The sequence below is a fragment of the Heterodontus francisci genome, chromosome 5 (genome assembly GCF_036365525.1).
Source record: "Heterodontus francisci isolate sHetFra1 chromosome 5, sHetFra1.hap1, whole genome shotgun sequence".
NCBI classification, from domain to species: Eukaryota; Metazoa; Chordata; class Chondrichthyes; order Heterodontiformes; family Heterodontidae; genus Heterodontus; species Heterodontus francisci.
Window position 1 is genome coordinate 30,967,749 of NC_090375.1, and position 26,013 is coordinate 30,993,761.

Sequence of the window (26,013 nt, forward strand, 5' to 3'; positions counted from 1 at the left end):
CTCATTTTAAAACTTTGCAAAGGCTGAAAAATTATCTAATGCGTTACTGACTTTAGTTTCACCGTTTTTTATATGAGGTTGCTTACCTTTTTGAGCAGCAACCTTGGGAGAGACGCGTGTTTGCAGATCCCTTCATTTCATTCCTTGCAAGTGCACAAGGAGCATATTTAGGAGTATGATGAAAGGCCTCATCTGAATAAGCTTTGCTGGATGGAATGGCCTAGTTCTGTGCAGTGATTTTTTTTATTAGTTTGTGGGATGTGGGCATCGCTGGCAAGGCCAGCATTTATTGCCCATCCCTAATTACCTTTGAACTGAGTGGCTTGCTAGGCCATTTCAGAGGCATTTTTAAGAGTCAACTGTGGGTCTGGAGTCACATGTACGCCAGACCAGGTAAAGATGGCAGATTTCCTTCACTAAAGGGACATTAGTGAACCAGATGGGTTTTTACAACAATGAACATTGGTTTCATGGTTATCATTAGACAAGCTTTTTTAATTCCAGATTTATTATTTGAATTCAAATTTCACCATCTGCCGTGGTGGGATTTGAACTGATGTCCCCAGAGCATTAGCCTGGGCTCTGGATTACTAGTCCAGTGACATTACCACTACCTCCCCATATTCCATGTTTATATAATATAATTCATGTCAATGAATATCAGTTATGAGCAATATACTGTTCATAAAATAACATCACTTGTTATTTAGGATTGCTAACCTATGCATCAATGACTACATGCATAAAGACTGCAATATTCTGCACCTTTAGGAAGTACACAATCTGGTAAAATTACTCGTTGTCCCTCTTGAAGTTTATGTATTGGGTAAGTAGTCAAACAGAGTTTCAATTACCCCATTAATATATCAGAGGATGCTATAGTGACAAATTACCAGCGAGTTCATGTGGCTGAATGGGAAGACCATGCAGCATAAAATCTGAAGGCGCGAGAGCAGTGCTGATTGAGCAGCATTCCCTGCGGATAATCATACACCAGATATCACACATAGCAACCTCCATGCTGAACCTGGGCTTCATTAACTACTGACCTTCCATGTGACACAGCTGCCCTTATTAGATTTAGTAATGAGTAACGAGCTAGATTAAATGAACAACCTGATGGTGTGTGAAAATGTATCTAATCGTGATCATAATACGCTCAAATTCAATGTAGTGTTTGAAAGGGAGAAACACAAAACAGATACTAAGATGTTAGATTTAGTCAAGGCTGAGTTCAATGAGAGAAGATAGCGTCCACAGTAAACTGGGCAAATCTATTAATGGCAGAACAGTGGGAGGTGTTCAAAAAGAAATTTATTGTGATACAAGACCAGTTCATACCAAGCCACACCCCACCCCACCACCCCCCCCCCCCCGACCCCGCCAAATGGGCAAGAACTCTAACTGTCAAAAACAACAGCCATGGATGACTAAATAACTACAACATAAAATCAACTAAAATAAAAAAGCAAACAAAAATGCAAAAAATAGCACAGATCTCGGTGAATACAAAGAACAGCAAAGGGTGATAAAACAAACAGTAAGAGCTACAAAAAGGAGTACAAAAAGAAAATTACAAGGGTTATCAAAATCAACACAAAAAAATTGGGTGTCAGGAGCAATGTGGGCCTCTTGAAAAGATACAACTGATATTGTTAATGAAAATAAGGAAATGGCAGACATGCTGAATAATTACTTTGTGCCAGTGTTTACCGTAAAGAGAGGGTTTTTTTTATTTCTTTTATGGGATGTAGGCATCGGTGGTAAGATCAGCATTTGTTGCCCATCCCTAATTGACCTTGGGAAGGTGGTGGTGAGCCACCTTCTTGAACCGCTGCAGTTCATGAAGAGAGATTGGGTCGATTAGGCTTATATTCGCTAGAGTTTAGAAGAATGAGAGGGGCTCTCATAGAAACCTACAAAATTCTAACAGGACTGGACAGTCTAGATGCAGGAAGGATGTTCCCGATGGCGGGGGAATCCAGGACCAGGGGTCACAGTCTAAGGATAAGTGGTAAGTCATTTAGGACTGAGATGAGGAGAGATTTCTTTACCCAGAGAGTGGTGAACCTGTGGAATTCTCTCCCACAGAAAGCAGTTGAGGCCAAATCATTAAATATATTCAAGAAAGAGTTAAATATAGTTCTTAGGGCTAATGGGATCAAGGGAAACGGGGAGAAAGCAGGAACAGGTTACTGAGTTTGGATGATCAGCCATGATTGTATTGAATGGCAGAGCAGGCTCATAGGGCCGAATGGCCTACTGCTGCTCCTATTTTTCTATACTTATATGAGGTGTAGGTACACCCATACTGGCGTTAGGGAGGGAGTTACAAGTTTCTGACCCAGCAACAGTGAAGGAGCTGCAATATAGTTCCAAGTCAGGATGGTGTGTAGCTTGGAGGGGAACTTGCAGGTGTTGGTGTTCCCATACATCTGCTGCCCTTGCCCTTCTAAGTGGCAGAGGTCACGGCCAGGCATCCAAAGGAAACTAATATTGAATCAGGGTCTGGGACTCACCAAAATTAACATAAGCAAAATAACAGTAATGAAGAAAATAATTGCACTAAAGAGTGCGAAATCCCCAGGACCAGATGATTTCCATCCTAGATTATAAAGGAAGGAGGTGAGAACATTGCAGAAGCCATAATTATAATCTTCCAAAGTTCTCTCAATTCAGGAACCATTCTTTTAGATTGGAAAATTGCCTCATGATCCCGACTACCTGTTATCCAGCCTTACACATGAAGAATGGCAATTTGAATGCATCCCGGAAGACTACCTGTATTTTCAAAACCACTCCCAGCAAGACTCAGCACTTTGAGCAGAGAAAGGGAAAGCATTGTAGGGAAAAAGAGATCTGCAATGTAGTTAAGAGACTTTCTTCCTATTTAACAGCAGGTTAACAGATTGGATAATGTACTAATTCATCTCTGCAGTGGATTCCCACTGTTCCCGCTGATTGACTATAAAGCTGTAGTTTCCTCCTTTCAGTTTGAGTAGATGTGATCTGTACACTGACATATTACTGAACAAACTGCATTTTGTTTCTGGTAAGCCACTGTCAGTCTGAACTTGAAAACTCATTGATTTCTATATGTGGCCTGCCATGTCTGCTAAATGTTGATCATCTTTCAGTGCCAGAGTAACAGCTGTATCATGTTTAGTGTAGCTAATTGTTATTCTCCACAGGGGATGACCTCCCTCTGAGTATAGATCCAGTTGTAACTTGTAACTGATTGGCAGTGTAGCTGCAGCTGCCAGTAAGATATATCCTTTATTTCGCATATCGTTATTAGTTTAGCACATATTTGTAGTAATACAATACAGACCTGTCTCCAGTTAAGAAGCAGGGAAATTTAAAAAATGATATCACTGCACTTCAGATCAGTTGAAACTGCCCAGTATCACAGTAATTTACCTCAAATTGAGCGATTTAATTACAGGGTTGTTTGCCAACATGCTGGGGAGAAAGAAACAAACTTATCCAAATTTGAGCTGAATTCGTTCCCTATCAACTCAAAAAGGTAAATTTTACAAACAGGGACCTCACTAGAATTATCCTGGAGGCTCCAGGATTGAAAGACTAATCTCCAGGACTGCTGTGAGCAACTCAGGTGAAAAATCATAGGGGCATTAAATAAAAATGTGCTTTTAAAATACTTTCTTGGAAGGCTTTTGTTTCCTAGTTATAAAATATTGGACATGGGGAGGAAGGTTGTTTGACTGAAAGTCAAGAATCAACCAACCGAGTAATGAAGTGCCAATTCACTTTCTGATTGGCACAGGAAGGTGGTGCACCATGGGGATGGACATGTCAGGTGACCAATGGTGAGTATGTGGCAGTGGAGCAGACCAGTTGGAGGCAGGAGAGCAGTCAGAATATCTTGTGATTAACTATCCAGAAACATAGTCAACCAATTAACAATCCTAGGCCTCATACACAGCCAGTGCAAATTGTAAAATCAATGAATGGAGATCTATAGACAGTACAGGGATTGTATGCGAGGCCCAATCAGCACCAAGCCATGGGAAATGCTCCAACATTAAAAAAACTCTTACCATAACTCAAAAACTAAGGGCTGAATTTCACTCGACCTCCGCGTCGGGGGTCGTGGCAGGGGGGCCTGGAAAATTCTTCCAGGAGAAGTCCGCCATGACTCCCGACACCAGGAAGGCCCCACCACATTTTACTGGTGGTGGGGGGACCTTGGTGCGGCACCCCCCGTCGCTCAGCGGCGGCACCCCAATTTACTTATGTTAAGCTCTACTTACCTTGCCTGATTATGCATCCCGCTGCTCGCCACTCCTCAGTTCCTCATTTTGCGCTGAACGGGCGGCTGCCGGGGGCCATCCTATTCATGAATGAGAGAAGCCGACGGGACAGCAGAAGAGGCAGAAATCGGACACAGTGCAGGTACGTCTCTGTATATCGGGGTCTCCACTCTGCATAGTTGAAGGGAGGTGGGTCTGGGGATGGTATTACTGGGGGCACAGATCCGCAGGCATGAAGGAAGTTATTGCATACCCTCCCTCCATAAATGGTGTCCGCTCTGCACCATTGTTTGTTTGTTTGTGTGTGTGAAGGAGCAATGGCACTCTAGTCACCCTGTATGTGGGGTGGGTGCCAGAAATGGTAGGAGTGTAAAGGCTATCTGGCTGGTGGGGGGCAATTGATGCAGCAGGTAGAATCTTTATGTGGTCATGCTGTGTCACGCTTAGTGTGAGCCAAGATGGGCAATGCCATGAAAGCACCTGATGTACCCATCAACAACAATGTCTGCCCTATTAGGAACCTTAGAATAAGTGAAGGATGCAACTTTATTTGTCACATGGAAATGGTTATGGCTCATCCTAGATTGTGTGATCCGCTTCTCCTGAGAATACATATGCACCACAGGCAAAATCAACAGGCAGGTGCAGCCCACGTAGAGGCCCCCAGTCGTGAGCAGCAGCCCCCAAGGGGAGCTCGCCACTATAGAACGCCGCGCAACTACAGGTCCTACATGACATACCAGCGGATGTCAGAGCGCCAGTGTCAGAGGCGACTGTGGATGTCGAGAGAGGCAGTGACACATCTTTGTGTCCAGCTCAACGATGACCTGGAGCCAGTAGGCTTTGGTGGACATCCTATGCCTGTGGTCCTCATAGTGACAGCGGCTCTTAACCTTTACGCCTATGGATCATTTCAGGGGCCCACCAGAGACCTTTGTGAAGTCACACAGTCAGCAGTGTACCGCTGCATCAGGGAGGTCACCAATGCCCCCTACCGGAGGGCCAGTGAGTATGTCTGCTTCAGGACGGACCCTAACAGCCAGGCCCAGTGGACCATCGGTTCCGGTACCTTTACCAGATAAACAAAGGTGCAAGGGGTCATAGACTGTACTCATGTGGCCATCAGGGCTCCTGCCAGGCTACCAACTGCAGACGTGACCATTAAGGGAGTCCTCTCAATCTAGGTACAGCTGGTATGTGATCACCGGAGACGCTTCATGCAAATTTGTGCCCTCTTCTCAGGCAGCTGCCTGGATCCTATACCAGTCCCAGCTGAACTGGCTCAGATGGAGGGGTGGCTGCCCTATTTGGAGACATGGCTCCTGACACCAGTGAGAGACCCCACCACTGCTGCAGAGGCGAGATACAACACCATCCACAAAGATACAACAGCCACCATTGAGCAGGTGATCAGCATGCTGAAAACGCACTCCCACTGCCGTAAAGGGCAGCTCCTTTCTTTGCTGCTCTTTGTGACCTTGGTCACAGAATTGAAAGTTAACTCTGCTTCTCTCTCCACAGATGCTGCCAGACCCGCTGAGTTTCTCCAGAACTTTCTGCTTTTCTGCCAGATTGACAGCATCTCCACTCTTCAAGAGTGAGGTAAGTATTTATTTGCCAGCTGTCAGGAAGCAGGTGCTGGGGTGCTTTAAATAGGGCTCCAGCACCTGCTACACAGCTGAGACAATGTCCAACGTGGCGCTGGATGTCCTGCCTCTCCCCACGTAATATGGCAGGCGTGGTGCATCGCGTGATACGAATGAGCCCGCGCAAAATATTGCGGAGGTTTGGCAGCAGCCGCTTTGCGCAGGCGAACCACCGACTTCAAAGCGCACCGTCACAAGTTGCGGCATGCTAGTAAAATCCAGCCCAAGAGTGCAAACAATAGGGACTGTGTGGTGCAGTGCATTAAAAATTTGTCTCTTATCTCTGAATCTTGGCTTCAAATCAAGCCCACACTGAAGCTTTCATCTATCTGTTGACCTAGGCCAGCTAGTGTACCACTGAAAATTGCCTGTAATCTGGCTCAAAATTACGAATCTCACTTAAGGAAGGCGTTGTGGGAAATTGAAAATACCATACTGTGTTTTTTCTGAGTTACGGCTGAGGCACAGTTTACCAGAGTCTCAAGACAGACAGAGAGAGAAAGAGAGATTTACTCTGCATCTAACATGGTGTGCCTACCCTGATTCTGCTGAATACTATCATTGGTCACCCAACATATACATTTTTCTGTTCTCTCAAAACATAGAAACGAAGGCACTAAAACAGAAAATGCTGGAACTACTCAGCAGGGCGGGCAGTATCTGTGTAGAGAAAAACAGTTAATGTTTCAGATCTGTGACCTTTCATCTGAACCTTGAAAAGTTAGAAATGTAATAGGTTTTGAGCAAGTGAAAAGGGGGAGGGGGGGGGGGAAGAAGAACAAAAGGTGAAGGGCAGGAGAGATTAAATGACAAAAGTTTTCATGGTACAAAGTCAAAGGATACAAAGTCAAAGGGTACAAAGTTGTAATGGGACCAGTAAAGAAAAAAAAGATGTGTGGAGAGAGAAACAGAGTTAATGTTTCAGGTCATCACAACAGATGCCGCCACACCCGCCGAGTATTTCCAGCATTTTCTGTTTTTGTTTCAGATTTCCAGCATCTGCAGTATTTTGTTTTTATAGAAATTAAGGCCATTTTTGTGAACATGAAAAATCTGGGATGGGAGCCAGAATTACTTTGTAAAGCTAGCCTAGCTAGCAGTATGTGTTGAAGGAGGTGTGTATTGAGTATGACACCAGGCATTGCAATGCTTTGCTCTTAGGCTCTTGACTTACCTCATATTCCTCTTTGAATCCGTAGCCTTCGGCACATTTCATCTGTGTAATGTGCTGCAGTAGGTCTGCTACTCGGATGGCTGGATGGAGCTGCCCTGTTTGATATGGTACATCCACAGGTTCCCTCTTCTTATAGGGGTGGGGCTTCACCAAGCTGTTGGCCTCGTTGGTGACTGTGTGATTTTCATCTGCATGTAAACAATGACAGTTATATTAGCTCTTCCTCACCTACACTGGTTTGGAAAAGCTTCACTCCCGAAGTAAATTAGTTTCATATTCTAATTAGTCAAGCAATGTGAATCAATATATCATTTTATGTATGCTTTGGATGGTAATTTTAAAGCTGCAGTTTTACACAATTATTCACATAATTAGTATAAATGCAATAAAGGACATCGATACTACAGGTTTCAATTTTCACGGTCGAAGGACAATTTGATCAAATTATACACGTGGATAAGATAAAAGGAACTTACTATTTTTATTTAAAAATATGTCTCATATAGGTCAAGGCAGTCTCAGGTTTATCGAATCATAGATCATAGTTTAACTCCATACAGCAATACGTTAGTTGGGGAGTTAAGAGACAGAGAATTGTAGAACAATTAACGGCATTGCATGAGGTAAGGGAAGGATTTTAGTGTTTCTTAAATGGGGATTGGTGGGGTGGGGGGGGGGTTGTGGGGAGAGAAGAGGTGGAATATATGAGAGAGCGATCATGCACGGACTCAGAATGGAGTAGGCTTTGATGGACTGAATGACTGTTGATTTTCGGTTTCTTATGTTTTAATCTCAATGAGGTGCATCAACTGGAGTGCTGGAACTGCACTTAGTGCCCATTGCTGTCCAATGGCTCCTGCTGGAAAGTGCAAGTGGGCAGATATTAGTTAAGGATACAATTGAGGTCAGCTGTGATGCTGCTTGCAGTTGAGGATCTTGCCAATGCTCACTGTCTATACTCCCACCTGCATAATGGACATTTGCTTAAGGCACTTGAAAGATTGTTGGTACCAGCAAAAAGGGTTAGCGCCTTGAGCAATGAAGGGACGACACTTGCAAAAGAACACAAATAAAAATTGTGTTTAAGTGAGCCGCAGTTTGCTGAAAAAGAAGCCATTTTTGCTCGCTCAGGAAGTTATGTTTGATCATTTCCTGGGGCAATAATAACATACCACAGCTTTAAAATATCATAAAGTTTTTGTGAAAGAAAACAAAATGCATCCCCTCCCCCAATGGTCATGTCAATAATCAAATAGGTTACAATTCATTGACAAGATGACCAATAATCATAAATGTTCAATACTCAGAACAAGTACAAGAAAATGCTGTGTAAATGATCAATTAAAATGAAATCTAGGTCCAGAAATCATTATGGTTCTTTTCATTTAAGAGAATCTAAAAGCAAAAAAAAAAAGCATTTTTCTTCTGTTGAATAAAATAGGCTTAAGTCAGATAATACGGGGCAAGGCCTTTTCTTTTAGTCAATTGCAAAAAAGTCAACCAAGCAGTTGCAACAGATCCTATTAAATTTGTTAAGAACAATTTATAAATTTGTTTTAATTTCCAGCCTTGATTTCATTGAAAAAAATTCACAGCAAGCCATAATACTGCACATCAGAAATGAAGATGAAATGATCAATGGTACTCCAAGCTAAGCTTTTAAAAAAAATATTACAATGAAAAGGTCAGGCGTGTAAAACATTCAACGGAATATAAAATGGCAAATGCAAGAGGGAGTCCATCAAAGGGTGGGGGAGGGGGGAAAAGGGGCAGAGAGGGTTAATGTCTTGAACTATTGCTTCGCATGCCACGTAAATCAATGGCTTTATGAATTGTCACACAGGGCATGAAATGCTATATGTCAACTGCCATGCAAGTCAACACACAACAGAACTGGCCAGAATCGGGTGAGCTGGACAAGGTGCCTCTGGTACAGGGCAAGCAAGGAACTTACCATTTATTGGCACTTTTTTTTTAAAAAAGGTACATAAGAGGTTAATGTGGAGAGAAAAAAAAAAGAGGAGAAAAGGAAACAGGCCATAAGCAACAATATTGTGAACATTGTCAAAAATATTTTAAAGTTAATTTTATATAATTTTCTTTTAAAATGAACAGTTCTTATCTAGCTCATAGAGTCATAGAGTTATACAGCACAGAAACAGGCCCTTCGGCCCACCATGTCCGCACCGGCCATCAAGCCTAACTGTTCTAATCCCATTTTTCAGCACTTGGCCCGTAGCTTTGGATGCTATGGCGTTTTATGTGCTCATCTAGATACTTCTTAAATGTTGAAGGTTGCTGCCTCTACCACCCCTTCAGGCTCAGTAAAATAATAATGGAAAAGGTTATATTATAAATGATCGGGTTTTTCATCTCGTTGTTATGTAAAACCCAATACTCCACTGATGCCCTTAACACTACAATATTATGCAGTTGTTGGTCAATCAGCTTGAAGGCTACGGGGAATGCCCAAATTGTCAAATGACTGGAATATCCTTTAATCTGATGCATTCTAGATATCAGAACAAATCGATGACCATGATGTCTAGTCTAAGAAACTCTGAAAGAGCAATTGTGTGGGGGACATTGCATTACAATTCCAATAGCAAGTCATGCTCAATTCCTTTAAACCAGCATTCCAAACATGCTGGGTTCCATTATTTTCAGCTTTAATTACATAAACAAAAGAAAAAAGAAAGAGTGGCTATACAAAGTAAGAGAAACAAGATACTCAGTTTCATGGGTACTGATTGTATTAAAAACAACAATATTCCCAATCTGGATCAGCATCTTCAAGATAACATCAAATACAATGTGACAATTGTGTGCATTAGTTTTGCAGATTTTCTTCCCCTTGTCCCCCCTTCTCCTTTCCTGAAGGTGCGGGCTCTTGCTGGAGCAAGGTCCCACGGGTGCCAGCAACCCTCCAGTACCTCAAAAAGTGGCCATTCTCCATGTGTGAGTATTGGCGAGCATCACAGCTGAGCCTATCCTCACGTGACGTCCACACGTGCATTTTTCAGGAGGGATGGGGGAGGGATGGATTGGTAATACGACAACGGACACGAGCAGGAACCCTGGTTGATTTTCTCCTCCCTGACCCATTTGTCGCACCCCTTCCTTTCACCCTGGCTGAGACCAGCTCACTCAGCACAGACCAGGGATAAAACCTGGGAACTTTCTGGGCGCCAAGTCTCAGTACCATGCCAGGCGATGCATTGGGGAAGTATTTAAGCGAAATGTGTTAAGCTCATTTCCTGTTTGCCATGTAACAATTGAGACACAAGCCACTGAATTAGTTTATTTCACCTCCTTAAATTGCAGTAAACTGGGAAAGAAAAGGAAAGGTCCTCACCTAATATTGCCGTGGGCACAAATGGATCTGGTGACCAGCCAGTAAGTCGATCCAAGACACAAGGTGGTACCATACCAGAGAAAAAACTACAGTTAGTTTCCATCTTAATTTTCTATAAACATTTATATCTTAAACCTTTATTAGAACACTATTAATGAATTAAAGCTAGTGATAGAGCCATTAACCTTTACATCACCAGACTTATACTGTATACATAAACCTATATGCTTGTCATAATATTATTACACTGAAAGTAATGGATATCTGGAAGTGACTGCAAGGACTAATTAAAGGGTTCAGAATATTTAAATGCAAAATAGTTTACACCTGGAATTAATAACAAGACAGGAATCTAACCTCTATCTACTCTAGTACAATTTACATAGAAAAGAATGGATTACTAAACAGGATTACAATGCAGTAACCTAATCAACAATTTACACTGTTTTGAACATGATGGCCTGTGGAATGCCATAATCTCACATGCTTTAGGCATTTGGTTACTCAGGTATTCTGGAATTTTTCTAGATTTATCTTTGAGATGGAGGACAGGAAAATCTCCACAGAACCCAGAAAACAAAACGTGCAGAACTGAATATAGATCAGATTGTAAATGGGCCTTCCCTACGTCCATTTAAAAAATATTCTTAAAGGCTAGAAATTACTTTTGGCAATATTAGCTACATATATATGTATTATTTTGATGGAGGAATTACTCCATTAAAAGTTGATGCTACCATTAAAATATTGGATACTTTGACTAAAGTCATCAACGGTAATTTGCAGCCTACAGAGAATAATGACTGATGATATGCTTCATGTCTGGTGTGTGATGACTTCCACATAAAAATATTAAGGAGTGTAATATTGTTACTCTACATTTGTTAAGAAATAATCTGCAACTTTTCATTCTGAAATTCTACTCCAAATACATATTCTATTGCCTACATAACAGTCACTGCATTCCAAAAATAATCCATTGGCTGCAAAGCACTTTGTAAAGCCATGAGGATGTGATAAGCTTTATATAAATGTAATGCTATGCCAATGTTTTGTTGAATGATAATTTTCTTTGGCTGACTGGCTGGAGATTTAAATTTATATTTTAGATTAGAGATACAGAACTGAAACAGGCCCTTCAGCCCACCGAATCTGTGCCGAACAAGCTGCCAGCAAAATCATACTTTCAGCCTTAAGATGACCATCTAGTTTGCTACACTGTATCCTACATTACAAAGGACTGTGAGGAGAGAGACGAAATGTCTGCTCAGTCCCCAGCCAGAACAAAGACCCAAGAAGTTTAAAGGAACTATCTGTTCTCTCAGCAAGGTGAAATACTGTTAACTGCTATGTTTGAATCACTGAGTGATTGTCATCAGTGGTTTTAAGCTGGTGTTTTCTCTGCAGCAGAGAAGAAGCAACTGGACTCTGACATGCGTAGACCCTAAATGGGGGTCTCTCTCTCTCTCTCTATTCCAGCTTGAAAGCTTTCAAATTCAGCATGTTGACTGACCAGCTTTGGACACTTCAGCTACAATCAGAAACCCCATTTGAGGAAATCATCCACATCACAATCTCTAAGAGGCTCACCGAACTAGTCATCTACCTCTTCAAACTAAAAGCCTCAGAACCAATGAATTCAGCTAGAAGCCAACTGAATCACCAAACCCCACAGACTGTATACCTTTTTTATGGTCTCTAAATCAACCAATCTACCTTTCCGCACTATCCTATTTGTGTGTGCGTAAATCCCTAATGTGTCTGTGAGAGTGAAAGTTGGTGTGTTGTTTATTATTTAATTACTTTGGTTTAGGTACAATAAAGTTAACCTCTATTTGTTAACTCAAGAAAACCGGACTGATTGGTTCTTGTTATGATTATGGTAACCTAGAGACACAGGGCATTGCTCTGGGGACATGGGTTCAGCAGAGGGTGGAATTTGAATTCAATTAATAAATCTGGAATTAAGAGCTAGTCTATTGATCTAATGATGGCCATGAAACCATTATTGATTGTTGTAAAAAACCCATCTGGTTCACGAATGTCTTTTAGGGAAGGAAATCTGCTGTCCTTACCTGGTCTGGTCTACATGTGACACGAGATCCACAGCAATGTGGTTGACTCTTAATGCCCTCTGGAATGGCCTAGCAAGCCACTCAGTTGTATCAAATGGCTATAAAGTTAATAAGGAATGAAACCGGACGGACCACCTGGCATCGACCTAGGTACCGGAAACGACAACGGCAAACCCTGCAAAGTCCTCCTTACTAACATCTGGGAGCTTGTGCCAAAGTTGGGAGAGCTATCCCACAGACTAGTCAAGCAACAGCCTGACATAGTCATACTCACTGAATCGTATCTTACAATGTCCCAGACACCGCCATTACCATAAAAATTAAAGCAAAATACTGCAGATGCCAGAAATCTGAAATAAAAACAAGAAATACTGGCAATACGCAGCAGGTCTGGCAGCATCTGTGCAGAGAGAAGCAGAGCTAACGTTTCAGGTCAGAGACCCTTCTTCAGAACTGACAAATATTAGAAGTGTATAAGGTTTTAAGCAAGTAAAGCGGGGTGGGGCAAGAGATAACAAAAGAGAAGGTGTAGCTAGGACAAGGTCACAGAGAATAACTGACCAGAAGGTCATGTAACAAAAATCAGTTATTCTCGGTGACTCTGTCCGATCAGCACCTTCTCTTTTGTTATCTCTTGCCCCACCCCCGCTTTACTTGCTTAAAACCTTTTACATTTCTAATATTTGTCAGTTCTGAAGAAGGGTCACTGACCTGAAACGTTAACTCTGCTTCTCTCTCCACAGATGCTGCCAGACCTGCTGAGTACAGCCAGCATTTCTTGGTTTTATTACTGCCATTACCATCCCTGGGTATGTCCTGTCCCACCGGCAGGACAGGCCCAGTAGAGGTGGCAGCACATTGGTATACAGTCATGAGGGAGTTGTCCTGAGAGTCCTCATGAAGTCTCATGACATCAGGTCAAACATGGGCAAGGAAACCTCCTGCTTATTAACACCTACCGTCCATCAACACACCACCCCCAACCCAGCTGATGAATCAGTACTCCATGTTGAACACCACTTGGAGGAAGCACTAAGGATGGCAAGGGCATAGAATGTACTCTGGGTGGGGGACTTCAATGTCCATCACCAAGAGTGGCTTGGTAGCAGTACTGACCGAGACCTAAAGGACATAGCTGCTAGACTGGGTCTGTAGTAGGTAGTGAGGGAACCAAGAGAGAAAAACATACTTAACTTTGTCCTCACCAATCTGTCTGCCACAGATGCATCTGTCCATGGCAGTATTGGTAGGAGTCCTTGTGGAGATAAAGTCACATCTTCACATTGAGGATACCCTCCATCGTGTTGTGTGGCACTACTACCGTGCTAAATGGGATAGATTTCGAACAGATCTCGCAACTCAAAACTGGGCATCCATGAGGCACTGTAAGCCATCAGCAGCAGCAGAATTGCACTCTACCACAATCCGTATCCTCATGGCCTGGCATATCCCCCACTCTACCATTATCATCAAAGAAGGCGGCAGAAGGGCATGTCAGTAGCAGCAGGAGGCATACCCCAAAATGAGGGGTCAAACTGCTGAAGCTACAACCCAGGACTACTTGCATGCCAAACAGCATAAGTAGCATGCGATAGACAGAGCTAAGCAATCCCATAACCAACGGATCAGATCTAAGCTCTGCAGTCCTGCCACATCCAGTCGTAAATGGTGGTGGACAATTAAACAACAAACTGGAGGAGGTGGCTCCACAAATATCCCCATCCTCAATGATGGGGGAGCCCAGCACATCAATGCGAAAGATAAGGCTGAAGCATTTGCAACAATCTTCAGCCAGAGGTGCCAAGTTGATGATCCATCACAGCCCCCTCCTGAAGTCCCCAGCAACACTGATGCCAGTCTTCAGTCAATTCGATTCACTCCACGTGATATCAAGAAACGACTGAAGGCACTGGATACTGCAAAAGCTATGGGCACTGACAACATTCTGGCAATAGTACTGAAGACCTATGCTCCAGAACTAGCTGCACCCCTAGCCAAGCTGTACAAGTACAGCTACAAACACTGGCATTTACCTGGCAATGTGGAAAACAAAAAGCAGGACAAGTCTAATCCGGCCAATTACCAAGCTATCAATTACTCTCGATCATCAGTAAAGTGAGGGAATGTGTCGTAGACTGTGCTATCAAGCAGCACTTGTCAAGCAATAACCTGCTCAGTGACCCTCAGTTTGGGTTCCACCAGGGGTACTTAGCTCCTGACTTCATTACAGGCTTAGTTCAAACATGAACAAAACAGCTGAACTCAAGAGGTAAGGAGAGAGTGACTGCCCTTGACATCATTTGACCGAGTATGCATCAAGGAGCCAATGGGAATCAACGGGAAAACACTCCAGTGGTTGGAGTCATACCTCACGCAAAGGAAGATGGTTGTGGTTGTTGAAAGTCAATCATCTCAGCTCCAGGACATCCTCTGGGTAGTGTCCTAGGCCCAACCATCTTCAGCTGCTTCATCAATGACCTTCCTTCAATCATAAGGTCAGAAGTGGGGATGTTCACTGATGATTGCACAATGTTCAGTACCATTCGTGACTCCTCAGATACCAAAGCAGTCCATGTAGAAATGCAGAAACAGCTGGACAATATTGGGGCTTGGGCTGATAAGTGGCAAGTAATATTCACGCCACACAAGTGCCAGGCAATAACCACCTCCCCTTGACATTCAATGGCATTGCAATCGCTGAATCCCCCACTATCAACATCCTGGGAGTTACCACTGATCAGAAACTAATCTGGAGTAGCACTATAAATACCGTGGCTACAAGATTAGGTCAGAGGCTAGGAATCCTGCAGTGAGTAACTCACCTCCTGACTCCCCAAAGCCTGTCCACCATCTAAAGGGAAAAGTCAGGAGTATGATGGAATACTCTCCACTTGCCTGGATGGGTGCAGCTCCAACAACACTCAAGAAGCTCAATGTTAGAGAAATTTCTAACCCTAGTTGTGAAGAAGACACTGAGACTAGGATGCTTTGGTGGAGATTGTTTATTGCTTGCCACAGAGCTTACTTCTTCTCTCCTAACAACATCCACAGCCAGTGCTGGCTGGCTCTTGATATATACACAGACTTGAATACAATTAACTAATTAACACCCAACACCTGTTCACCCTATTATATTGAACTACCAGGTAGTTATCATCCGTTAACAGAACATCAGACCCTAACAGATTCACTCTTTTTTCTTTAAATTAAATACATTGTCAGGCAAGCCCCCCACCTGCCAAGAATGAGGAAAATTAATTTTGCCACATGAACATTGATTTTAAACTGTTGTTAGTGAAGAAAGAACTTGCTTTAAAAAACAATTGGAGACTTTGGCTGCAGAGAGACATTAGCATATCAACAGACAGTACTTCAAAGGACAAAGGGATTATTCCCTGCTCCAATTTAATCCACAATGGACTTTTGATTACCAGACATTGAAGCATTCTAAGTTAACTACTAAGATGGGGAACACACTAACAGATGTGGTCAGCCCAGTTTATTCACATGACTGGTTGACTGTTGGAGTTTTTTGAATTTGAACTAGCCACAGAGTTAAAACTCAGAAAGCTGTTCGCTCCTGGACTGGAAAAGACCTCTTTCCTGTCTGCTCTCATCTCGCTCTCACCAGCTTCGGAAACCATTGAAGACATATGAACCCCAAGAGAGAAAAGTCTCCTACAGTGAACAAGGTTTAAGAAGAATACTGGGCCCCAACGAAAAGCAAGATTACCTACAATCAAGGACCCTACAGCAAACTCGAAGCACAGTAACAAAAACCTTCAGAGATTGCCTCAAACCTCTCCATCTTATTTTTTCTTCTTTTTTCTGCCTCTATTTGCATGTGCATATCGCGTATGCATGCTAGCGTGGGGCGCAGCGTGTATCCCTAGGCGTTAACCGAATTAGAGTTTAAGGTTTAATAAATTTTACTTTTCTTCTTTAAACCTAAGAAAACCTGGTGTGCTCATTTCTTTGCCTTATAATTGGAAAGTTGTGAACAAGGATTCACCAAGGGCGGGGGAGGAGCTCAAAACACAGTGTTTAAATTTAAACCCTGTTACAATAAGACCAGGTGAAAACAGAAAAAAGCTCCTTGACACCTTTCTCACCTGGTCGTAACAGCACTTATATATATATATAAAGAAATTAAAAATAATTATTGATACGTTTTTCTTATCTTACATTATTTATCATTAACTTTCAATAGCACCAGCCAATAACATGCTGTGTATTCCCCCTTTAAAACACTTGTTTAAAGAAAAAGCAATCTTATCATAAAAAATTTCCACGTTTTCCTAACTTATCATAACACAAGACAGCCCTCTTCACAGACATCCAACAATTTTTTCAAACAAGCACCTCTCTTAGTAAAACAATCCAACAATGATGACTTGAGTCAACCCATTTTATTTTAGAAATTTATTTTCTTTCCAACATTTCTTTTATACTCACAAGATCAATCCTTAACCTCTTTTCCATGACACTTTTTGTTGAATGGACAATGTCCCAGAGAGAATGGTTATGTATGCAGCATTCTATAGGAAAACTTTTCTCCCAATGCCCCTTATACAAGAGTTCCTTTAAAATACTCGATTAATACATACCCACACCTATCACTTCTATCAGTGCAAGTGTCTCGGCAGCTAAGGTGCTTTTAACTATCCTCTTTATTTTCTTCAATTCCCAGGCTAACTTACAACATTTATCATTTCTTCCCACCAAAAATATAATGAACCCTGCTGCGCTCGAATAACCATCGGGAAGATTAGCATGTGAGGCGTCACTAAAAAATGACTAATTTCATTTCTTCTGTGTTACCCAATGCTGGAAACTTGAGTGTACATTTGTCAAAACTCAATTTCTTCAAAGTCTTATTTGCTTTCAGCACTTCCCCAACAGTAGCATTTTGCAGCACGGTGCTCAATTCTAATACATCATAGCAAGCACCTGGCCGAGTTAGTGTGCACAAACAGTTCAACTGCCCAAATAAGCTCCTTAACTGGTCTACTTCTTCCTTGGTTGTAGAGTCTTCCTTTTGCGAGGATCTGACTTGATTTATTGGGATTCTATCGACACTCTCTCGGTGAGACTGTTGATTTAGGGTTACCCCCAAATTAGTCTGTTTAATATTCAACCCAATATGTAAAAGCTCTGGAAGCCCAATTTCCAATTTCAAATTCCTGCAGAACTTTATCTACCACAAATTTCTCAAATGCCTCAGATCCTCTCCACAGAAAATCATCCACATGCATCAAGAAAATGCCTGCTAGTTTTTCTTCACAGTACCAATAAAACATTGCCGGATCCACATTTAGTTGAATACAACCAGCTTTTAGTAGGATGGACCTAACTGAAAAATACCACACGCTGGATGCATTATTTAGTCCATAAACACACTTGTTTAGTTTCCATAATTTCCCTTCTATATCTCAGCTTCTTTTGGTGGCTTTAAAAATACTTCCCTTTGAAATTTCTCCTTGCAAAAATGCAGCTTTGATGTCAATGGACTTACATTCCCGTGAGTGTGACGCTAAAAGGGCTAGGAAAATCCTCAAACTTGCTTTTCCTGCTGTTGGAGAGTCCACTCTAACTTCTTGGTCGCCTAATTATTCCTCAAATCTCTGAGCTATAAGTCTGGCCTTAGCTTTATACGTACCATCGGGAAGTACTTTCTCTGTTGAGATCCATCTATGGAACAATGCTGTGGTCTATCTGGCACCTCCGTGTATAAGCCAAACTCTCTCCAACTGTCAGGCTCTTTTTGCTTGACATCCTTTATCAATTTACCATCTAACTTGTTAGTAGCCACTAGAACTTCTCTATTGTAAGGGCTCCGACTTCTTGTAGCACCCCTCGCCTGCTCTCTGGTCCTTGCTCTAGTGAAACCATGTCCCCTACTAGATTTCCTATCCCTTTCTGGACAGCTACTACTCGACCTGTCCCTCCTACAACCAGACTTCCTTTCACATGTTCGTGAACTTTTCCTTGAACTATGATCATCTTCAGGCCCACGGTCTGAAGTTACACTATGTTTTCTGTCCTTCCACATTTTCACTTCCTTCTGCCAATCTCTAGGTCTGATATCCCATCCCTTGTTTTGCACATTCAGCCAATGTTTGTATTTCCCTGTGGCCTTTCCTGCCCTTCCTATAATGGTGGCTTCCCTCCATTCCCTCGTCCCTTCTGGCATATTATGTCACTCTAGTCTCAACTTTCGGCAGTTGACCTTTGGGATAAATGGCCTTATCTGGATCTTCACGATCACTTGGTCTACTCTCAGTCAGCCCATTATCTACCACAACCTGTTGCTCGCAAACGTCCGACATATGTGCATGCGAAGTACATGGTGCAATATCAGTGTCAATGCCAGGTGGTTAATCCGGTTTTATTGTTTGGCATTTTTGTAACTTTTAAATGCAAATAAGTGGCTTGCTAGGTCACACTGCTGTGGGTCTGGAGTCAGCCAGACTGGGTAAGGACAGCAGATTTCCTTTCCAAAAGGACATTAGTGGGCCAGACAGGTTTTTACAACAATCTGCTAGTTTCAGTGTCACCATTACTGATAATACTTTTTAAAAATTCCACATTTAGTTAACTGAAAAATTCCCCAGATGCTGTGATGGGATTTGAACTCATGGCCGGAATTTTACATCAGGGCTCGGCCCCACACACCAGCCAAAAAGTTGGGGCCAAAATCGCCTCTGCTGGGTTTGGAAGCCACGCTGTGATTTTATTGGCCTCTGGCGGGACTTCTGCCCCTCTGAGGCAGGAAGTCCTGCCTCCAAGAGCTGCCGGCCAATCAGCGGGCTGGCAGCTCTTCAGTCCCAGCGGCACCACTGGGAGCGGTGGCTACTGCTGGGACTGCACCCAGCGGGAAGAGCAGCAATGGAAAAAGCCCCAGAATTGAGGTAAGCGTGTGGGGTCTCTTGAACACTTGAGGTACTGTATACTGCAGCCTTCATCTTCCTGCTATCATTCTACAACTATCTATCACCTTTCAAACAAGGGTAGCACAGATAGCTGTCTTAAAATGAAGGCACCATGCAAGGTTCCAGGGACAGGCATTACCCAGAATGATTCTGTGTTGGTCACACAAGTGTCCACATTGTGATAAAAAATAATACCTATTTAGTAATATCGGGTACAATATAAAGGCTTAAATAACAATATGAGTGGTTAGTGACGACTTGCTAAAGTCTAAGAGAGTCAGCTGTTCTCCAGAACACTGTTGCCCTTGTAGTTTGTTGCTGTCAGTAAATACTGAAAGTGATAAAGTATTTGACCCTGCTGAATAATGTAACTGTGGTCTGCTAGATACATAATTGGCTGACACTGGAAATACTCTTAGTGCTAACCTGGAAGGAGCCCAACATGTGAAAATTGAGAGCCGTGCTGAGTTTGATGGCCACTAGCTGTGCTAGAGATCTTTGCCACGTCCAGCCTCCCTTATAAACCTCAACTTTCTTAGGCATCCCTATTATTGACAGTAGCTATGCTTGGTGCAGAGAACAAGCTATGTAGTGGAGCAGCGGGAACTGACAGTATGCCACACATGCCTGTCACAGCTCTAATTGATGAGTAAATGTCATGTCCAGCCCACTATGAGCCAATTTTCTCCAGTTAAACATTGGAAAGACTGAAGCCATCGTCTTTGGCCCCCTCCTCTGATTCCACCCCTGTCCCAGTCCATATCTTTCTGGTCAAATACAGCACAGAATTATGCACACTGGACCAAATGACAATAGGTATGGAAGTGGCCTGATATAACTGGCAGCCCTAAGTTGCTCTTGCTCGCTTTCTCTGCCACCTTCAGTGCTGGTGGAGCAGTGCAATGGCCAAAAACCTAGAACGTGGGGGGAAATGATTTACTCAAATTGCCTTTAAGTGAAGACATTAGCTGTCTCCCCAAAGCCTCTCCCTTAAAGCTTGTTTCATGCAAGTCAGAATATGGCATCTCAGTGCTGCACTGTTTCAGCAATTTGTTTGGCTCCACCTTGAAATACGTAATCTAACCCCTTACTTCCAACATTATTTGATTTGAGCACTTGAGCACCATTTCTGAACACCAACAACATCAGTTATATCAAGGATACATGTAGTGTGCAAGTGCTGTACCACACTCTCAACATGGCTCCCTTCTATCTCTCAATTTCAATAATGCTTTACACTGACATCAATTTCAACACTTACAAATAAGATACTGGAGGTGGATTAGAAATTGATATTTCGAGCTAAGTTGGTCGTGGGTGCCACTCAAAGTCAACATAATCCAGAATCATCCCTGACTTGCTGTGTCTCTTTTCCCTTCTCCCTACCTTTGCTACGTTCACGTATAATTGCCAGTTGTGGTCATAGAGTCATAGAATTATACAGCATAGAAACAGGTCCTTCGGCCCATCATGTCTGTGCTGGCCATCAAGCACCAAATACTTCTTAAATGTTGAGAGGGTTCCTGCCTCTACCACCTCTTCGGCAGTGTGTTCCAGATTCCAACCGCCCTCTGGGCGAAAACATTTTTCCTCAAATCCCCTCTAAACCTCCTGCCCCTTACCTTAAATCTATGCCCCCTGGTTACTGATCCCTCCTCTAAGGGAAAAAGTTTCTTCCTATCTATCCTATCAATGCCCCTCATCATTTTGTATACCTCAATCAGGTGCCCCCGCAACCCTCTCTGCTCTAAGGAAAACAACCCTAGCCGATCCAGTTTCTCTTCATAGCTGAAATGTTATGGACCTTATTGAGAAACTTAGGTAAGGATTAAGTTCCATAGCGCAAGACAGCTCAAAGGTTGAAACAAGTAACCGAGAATACGTGGTAAATCAGAAAGTAGTGATCAGACAATGCCAAGCTTGAGTTTTGAAAGACTGTTGATTATAGAAGGAAGAAAAAGAGTGGGAAGAAGGAAGGAAGGTTCTTATGTTCCTATGAGATGTGGCCACTGGTGCTCGAGGGATGGCAGGAAATCAGTTTTGAAATTTGCAATGTAACGTCGGGCCATGACACTAGGCAGGGATTGATAATTAAAAGTAACAGCGTTGAAGGGGAAGAAAAAACAAATGCGGATGTAAGGCAGTACAGAATTAAGGACAGTAAGCAGGAAGTGAATACCAATAAATGGAATCCACTGTATTTCATATCAAGAAAAAAGCTTGATGCATTAATAACAGTATTAGCTTGCTGTTCAAACCATATCACAGACTTGGCAATATGGCATGCTGTAACAAATCCGAAGGATATCTGGTTTACCAACAAACAATCTATTGTATAAGGGATTAAGGAGACATGACACAACAACCCCTGTGCTGCTTGAGCTGTGGACGCAGGAGGTGAGTTGTTTCCTGTGGAGTGCAACAGGCCAGTGTTTATAGTGCAGATGTGGAAATGAATATTCCGGAGTTTTATTTCATTCCCTATGGAGAGCGTGAGATGTATTGATAACTTCAACATCTTGTATTTATATACTGCTTTTAAAGTAGTAAAACAGCATGAGGAGCTTCACAGAAGCATAATCAGACAAAAGTTGACACTGAGCCAAAGAAGTTGATAATAGGGAAGGCAACTAAAAGCTTGGTCAAAGGAGGAGAAAGAGGTGAAGAAAACAGTGCTTAAAACTTACATTTTTGACCAAGTTTTTAGTCACCTGTCCTAATACTTAGGCTCGGTGCCAATTTTTGCTTTGTTGTGTATCTGTGATGCACCTTATGTTTTCCTTTGCTAAAGGCGCTATATAAATGAATAATGTTGTTGCAGTCTCTTCCATCCTCCAAACTCAGCAACCTAGCATAGATCAAGAATTCACCAAGTAGGAAATGTACAACCCTTCTGTTCTGTGTCATGCCACTGTAACACTGCACTGCTGTCAAATGGTCCACTGCATCCATTTCTTAAAAGCCAATGACTAATTATGTAGATGCACAGGGATTGTGTCATGTCTCCGTAATCCCTTATACAATAGATTTGGATTTGTTACAACATGCCATATTGTCAAGTTTGTGATATGGTTTGAACAGCAAGCTAATACTGTTATTAATGCATTGTATTACTGATGTTTATAGGCCAGGCCTAAGCTCTTGTTTATGCAGAGTTAGCTGATCTCAGTTAAGGTAGCATTGAGAGCACTAGAATCGTCTTCAGCAACACTGGAATAGGAAGGCCAACAAAAAAGTCAGGCAGGGTTCCTGTACACCATTGCTGTCCAGTGGTCTTTCTGCCATCCCATCTCCCCTCCCACTAAAAATGCATGCATTTGAATGCCAAAGGGCAGCAAGATTGGGCTTTGATACTCTGCTCAGCTTCCTTCCATGGTTCCTGCCAATATTCCCTGTCTGAGTTCAGATATGAAAAATAAAGGCCTATTGGCTGAAGTATCATAGGGTATCTATAGCGTATGGTTGCATAGTTATGTTATTGGACTAGTAATCCAGACATGAGTTGAAATCCCATCTCAGCAGCATTAATTACATAAAATCTGGCATAAAAAGTGTTAGAGGCCATGCAACTACCAGATTGTCATAAAAACCCATCTAATGCCCTTTAGAGAAGGAAATCTGCTGTCCTTACCCTGTATGTGACTCCAGACCCACACCGATATGGTTGGCTCTTAACTGCCTTCTGAAATGGCTTAGCAAGCTACTCAGTTGTATTCAGGAAGGCTTCTCAAGGACAATTAGGGATGAGCAATGAATGCTGGCCTTACCAATGATGCCCACATCCGGAGAAAGAATACAAAAACATGCCCGTGGTTTCGCATCCCAGTACCAAAAATAAGTTGCTGCTTTCAGGAGCCAAGGGGGAAAAATTGGAACGGAAGAGAACTTATGGTGACAGGTTGCTATGTACTGTTTCCTTTTGCCTTTAGCGCAGATTATGTGTAGAAAAGCAGGCCCGAGGAGCATTCTTGCTATTTGCTCAACGCTGTATTTAACTGTAACTGTACCTGGACACATGTGATAATAGATGCAAACTGCATCATTATTCTCACAGCACTTATACTAATGGACAGATTGTCAGCATAGAACAAAACCAAGCTTTAAGAGTGTTATTCTAAACAGGATGATGTGGCACACTACATTATGCACAAGTAGGAAGAAATACATAAAACTGGAGCTTTTCATTTGTGCAGAACTTGGCATGCAGTGAAATCAAAACAAGTCTTTGTGCTGCAGGTAATATCGAAACAGGCTCGTATCCAGGAAACAGGCTTTTGTTGCTAATGAACGCATCAAGGGGAAACAAACACTCACACCATCATCTCTTAAAGAGTGTCGATGGCAAATTACTCTCTACAATTTAAAGCGAAGGCTGTTATTCAGAAGTGCAAACATTCCTATATTCCGTATTTCAAAATTAATATCTTCACTGGTACTTCACCAAAACCGATTTGAATTCCTTCAGGAAGAGGTTTATGTTGAGGAATAGGTTAATTCTTTCCCATCCAATGTTCCCAAAGTGAGTAGGGAATTCCCATTGGAAAATAATTGGATTTCAAGATATAGACAACTGAGAAAGAGTTCGACTTTATGCGATAGTGTAAAGTGGGTGTAGCGATTGTGGAAATAAAAATTGGGGAGATAGTAAAGGGACCGCTGAATCGCTATTGCACAAAGTTAAAACAAACCCCTAGAAGTTTTTGCTCTGTACTTTTTAAATACCAGTAAACTATTTTGGTTCTCTCGATGGCTTGATCCCATCTAATCTCTGAGCTGATCTCAGCCGGTGAGGTGCTAAATGCACTATAATTAACCTCAGAGTCCAGGGAGGAGGGAGAGAAACAAATCAGCCAAGGTTCTGCTCCTGATTTCTATCCAGTTTACCTGTTGGAAAGCGTGGACAACAGGTGAGGATAGGATTTAGCTCGCCTGTGAGAATCTCAGTGACAGTGTCAGAAAACTATTCTTTCTATACTCACCCACGAAGAACAATGTCTACACTCACACCTGAACAATGATCACTTGACGGAAGTGCCACAGAACTGTATGAGTCAGTGCCTCCAGTAGAGAAGGGGAGAAAACTGAAGTAGGTTTTTTTCAAATAATGCAATTATCCTGTTTTTAGCCACAGGATGCTAAGTGTGCCATTTTCAGAGTGGCATCAATACATTCTGTAACTATATTTAGTCCTCAGTTGCACTTTGCATTTATACAACTCCTATGATCTGGGAACCTCAAAGGTTTTATTTTGCAACTAGCTGTGCCCCTTTGAAGGCAATAAACTGTAACTTTGTTTTAAAACGATTCTCAAACAATACATTGAATATATTAAACCCAGCATATGATGTGATCAATCTCCCCAACCGTAAGAAAATCTACATATAACTCATTAGCAACTTGGTCGCTCATGGACTATTGGAGCAGCTTTGGTGTAGATTTATTGATTTTATCTCACTGTTGGCCATGAAAAACACCACATTAAACTAAAAGGAAACCATAAATTGGGTGCTAAGTTGCAGGAATGACTTGAGTAGCACTTGAATAGTCATCGGCCCACCAGACAGGGAACATTTCACCTGCCTACAAGTTGTACTTCCCACATATTGCAGGAGAAATTATTCCTGAAACAATCCAGAATAGAACCATTATGCCTTAAGTCTATAATGCCCTTCTCAAAAGGACCAAAAATCATGAACTGACAAACAACGAAACTACATTATAAGAGCAAGCAACTCAACTACCTGGGTAGTAGGAATTCTGTATAGATGGGCTCTTCAGTGTATTTGTCTTCACAGTAAATGAGGATGGTGAGGACATGGCTGAAAGAAAATGGGAAAGAATGGTTCAGTGATTTACCGAGTTTGGGAGCAGTCTCATTGAGCAATGGAATGTCTTATTAACTCACCTCTCCCATTCACATTGTGCGTATCCATGAAGGAGAAAGCCTCATCGCAGTTAGTACCTTGCTCGGCAAAACTCTTGTCCATTGAATTTACCATCACAGTCATCTCCTGCCGGGTGCTGCTCAGGGTATCTTTTCGCTTCTTTGCTAGTTTTCTTGAAACATTAAGGGGAAAAATAAAGCACACAATTAACTTTTAATGAAACTTGAACAAAACACTGAACAAAACATCTGAATTCTGGATATTTTGTCTCTTCAGTTGAAGTTATCTGACAAGGACTGCAGCTGTTCAAGGAGAAGATTCCTCTTCACCTTCTCAGGACAACTCAGGATGAACAATAAACGCAGCCTTGCCCAATATTGCTCACATCCTGGGAACAAATAAAAAAACACCAAGCTACCAGTTCATTAACAAAACATTGCCTTTTTTTGAGAGAGTCCAAAGGCGACAGACATTGTTTTTAAATACAGGCCAGGACCATTTCTGGGTCCCAACCCCAATGATGTCTCAGGTTCGCCCGGCTGTGCCATCTTCCCAGAGGTGGCAAATTAACAGGCCAATTACGGATGGTGTGCGGGCTGTGCAGGTGGGAGGGCCAATGGCAACGCCCGAGGCTGTGGGCGGCCAGCAGCCGCACTGGGAGATGTGGGAGCT

At 42.4% G+C, this 26,013-nt stretch overlaps 1 protein-coding gene across 5 annotated transcripts in view; it reads right to left on the reverse strand.

Annotated features, from left to right (window-relative positions):
• LOC137369795 (receptor-type tyrosine-protein phosphatase mu-like) overlaps positions 1 to 26,013 on the reverse strand; it is a 991,520-nt gene that overhangs the window by 144,342 nt on the left and 821,165 nt on the right. For all 5 annotated transcript variants that reach the window (XM_068031279.1, XM_068031278.1, XM_068031276.1 and 2 more), the window contains 4 exons: positions 25,362 to 25,513; positions 25,198 to 25,275; positions 10,450 to 10,476; positions 7,095 to 7,282 (listed from right to left, as the gene is read on the reverse strand). In XM_068031279.1, the coding sequence (XP_067887380.1) occupies positions 7,095 to 7,282; positions 10,450 to 10,476; positions 25,198 to 25,275; positions 25,362 to 25,513 (445 nt within the window). The remainder of the gene's footprint in view (positions 1 to 7,094; positions 7,283 to 10,449; positions 10,477 to 25,197; positions 25,276 to 25,361; positions 25,514 to 26,013) is intronic.